General features: G+C 45.2%; 1 protein-coding gene across 1 annotated transcript; it reads left to right on the forward strand.

Annotated features, from left to right (window-relative positions):
* The first annotated feature begins 675 nt into the window (after nt 1-675).
* On the forward strand, nt 676-2,648 carry LOC148211579 (HXXXD-type acyl-transferase family protein). Its single transcript, XM_088124609.1, has one exon. The coding sequence runs from the start codon at nt 860-862 to the stop codon at nt 2,330-2,332; it is 1,473 nt and encodes a 490-aa protein (XP_087980735.1). The 5' UTR covers nt 676-859; the 3' UTR covers nt 2,333-2,648.
* Nucleotides 2,649-3,017: the final 369 nt, after the last annotated feature.

A 3,017-nucleotide genomic window follows, 5' to 3' on the forward strand; every position in this document is an offset into this window, starting at 1 on the left:
GCATTAGCCATTTTATTTACAACCAATAAAAACAAATACCAGTGAATATATACCTTTTAAAAGATTCAACCACATATTTTATAATTCTCACAAAAATAAAACTAAGAAAATTAAAGCCCAAACATCAAGATTAACTTTTTTGTCAGAGAAGGGATGAGATTTCTCATGCTTTTTAGTGTTGTTTGCCTGACCAAGAATCCACGTGTCCTTCTACAACCTCAGTCGCCCCTCTGACTAGCTTCCGTTCTCGCCACCTCATCGTCACCTTCAAATTAATCATTAAACAATACTTAATACTTATTAGTCCACACGTTCAATCTCATACTAACCATTATTATATAATACTCACCTCTTGGATTATCTCTACCTTGGTTGTGATTAAAAATTTTATTTCTTAAATCTCTTGGAATAGGATTCAAACCTTCAATCAATCTTTAGAAACAACGAAAAATTTATTATCAATTCAGGATCAATATAAACTTGAGGTTTTTTCGTAGTGACTGTGTCCTATGCTTCATTTCTTGGAGAACTTGAAAGCATATTTATTGTTGGGACGAGCGATTGAACAATCTAACTTCTGAGATGATAGGTATCGGGATGGACGGTTATGGTAATTTTTTTTTATATGAATAAAGTAGAGAGAGATAGAAGGTAACCACCAGGCAGCAGCAATGGGTCCAACAAGGACTCAAAGTGCAATGAGTTTCAGCCACTTCCCCCAAACTCCTATATAAGCTTCCATTCCCTCCCACTCCCTTTCAATCCCCAACCTTAAATTAATCAACCAAATCCAAAATCCAAAACCCAAAACCCAAAAGCAAGAAAGAAAAAAAAAAGAAGTCCATTAAAAAAATCAACAATGCCTTCTTCCGCCATTACCATCGTCTCCAAATGCACTGTTCTCCCGGAGCAACCTTCAACATTAAAATCCAATTCCACTCTCAAGCTCTCCGTTTCCGATCTTCCCATGCTCTCCTGCCACTACATCCAAAAGGGCGTTCTCTTCCCTCCTCCGCCCTACTCCGCCGCCGATTTCGTCTCCCTCCTCAAACGCTCCCTCTCCGCCACTCTCTCCCACTTCCCCCCTCTCGCCGGCCGCCTCTCCACCGACCCCCACGGCTACGTCCACATCCTCTGCAACGACGCCGGCGTCCAATTCATCCACGCCACCGCCAAACACCTCACTCTCAACGCCCTCCTCCACCCTCTCCACGTTCCCGATCACTTCAAGGACTTTTTCGACTTTGACCGCACTATCAGCTACTCCGGCCACTCCAAGCCCTTGGTCGCCGTTCAGGTCACGGAGCTTGCCGACGGCGTCTTTGTTGGCTGTACCGTCAACCACGCCGTCACTGACGGCACCTCCTTTTGGCACTTCTTCAACACATTTGCGGAAATTTGCAAAGGGGGCTGTAAGAAGATGGCGATCTCCAAATCGCCGGATTTCTGTAGGGAGACTGTTTTCAACTCGCCGGCGGTGCTCAAATTTCCCAACGGCGGGCCGGTGGTCACGTTCAACAGCGACGAGCCGTTGAGGGAGAGGATTTTCCACTTCACGCGAGAATCGATTCTGAAGCTGAAGCTCAGAGCCAACGCGAATAACAACCTGCAGAGCACGCGGAAGCCGCTCAACGGTTTTCCTGACGCCGTCGAGATTTTGGGGAAGCAAGGGAATGACAGTTGGAAATCCGTCAACGGGAATAACGGCAGCATAACGTCGGTCTTGGAGAGTTTGATCAAGACTAACGTCCCCAATCGGACGGCGGAGATTTCGTCGTTCCAGTCGTTGTGTGCGCATCTGTGGCGCTCGGTTACACGTGCGAGGAAATTGGACCCGTCCAAGACGACGACGTTTCGCATGGCGGTGAACTGCCGTCACCGGCTCCACCCGCGGCTCCAGCCGTACTACTTCGGCAACGCGATACAGAGCATCCCCACCGTTGCGCCGGTCGGAGAGGTGCTGTCCAACGATCTACGGTGGTGCGGCGATCTGCTGCACAAGAACGTGGTGGCCCACGACGACGCCACCGTCCGCCGCGGGATCGCCGATTGGGAGAGCGATCCACGGCTGTTCCCGCTCGGGAACTTCGACGGCGCGTCGATCACCATGGGCAGCTCCCCGAGATTTCCGATGTACGACAACGATTTCGGTTGGGGGCGTCCGATCGCCGTCCGGAGTGGGCGGGCGAACAAATTCGACGGCAAGATCTCCGCCTTTCCCGGAAGAGAAGGAAACGGGAGCGTGGATCTTGAAGTAGTTCTGGCGCCGGAAACAATGGCCGGCCTCGAGCGGGACCAAGATTTCATGCAGTACGTGTCAGCTACAGTTTGATTGGTTAGCCAATGCTGGGGCCCGCAAAGTTAATTAAGAGAGATAAATGAAACTAAATCTCTCCTCTCTCGACAAATTAATCAACTTTTATGGTAAAAGTTAAAAGTGAAAAAAAGAAAAAGAAAAAAAGAACTGGGAAGGTTAAAACAGTTAAAACAGAAGAGCGGAACGTATGGTGTGAATTTGATCAAAACAGCGACGTTTTGGGTGTCTTTTTAAAGAGTCTACTATGTTTACTTACATTTCTAGGATCTCTATGATTTATAGCTTGTATCCATGGAACAAAGTTTGGAAAAATATAAATATTTCTAATTCATATGCTTTCTTACCTGACATTAAAAATAAATCAAGTTGTTAATAAAGCATAATTTAATTAATAATGAGTTTAAGAGTTTGAATCTCCGAATTTAAAGATCACGTTCCACCTCAAAACTTGATTCATACTTACCCAAATAATCAATTTAGATCCACAAATCAACGTCATCTCATTATATGGAAATCTCTCCAAATTTGTCATTGATATTATTTTATGAAAATCATTCAACCCGTTTTGGACGTTTCTAATTTCGCAATGATGAGATATTCTTTTAATTAAAAAGAAAAAATGGTACTGGGAATACATTGAGTATTGGGGTGAAGGAAAAAAAAAGTCATGATTGGTCCAATAAAATTCAGTCCTCTAGTC

The sequence above is a fragment of the Momordica charantia genome, assembly GCF_013281855.1.
Source record: "Momordica charantia cultivar OHB3-1 chromosome 5 unlocalized genomic scaffold, Mcharantia_2.0 BLBB01000005.1, whole genome shotgun sequence".
Lineage (NCBI taxonomy): Eukaryota > Viridiplantae > Streptophyta > Magnoliopsida > Cucurbitales > Cucurbitaceae > Momordica > Momordica charantia.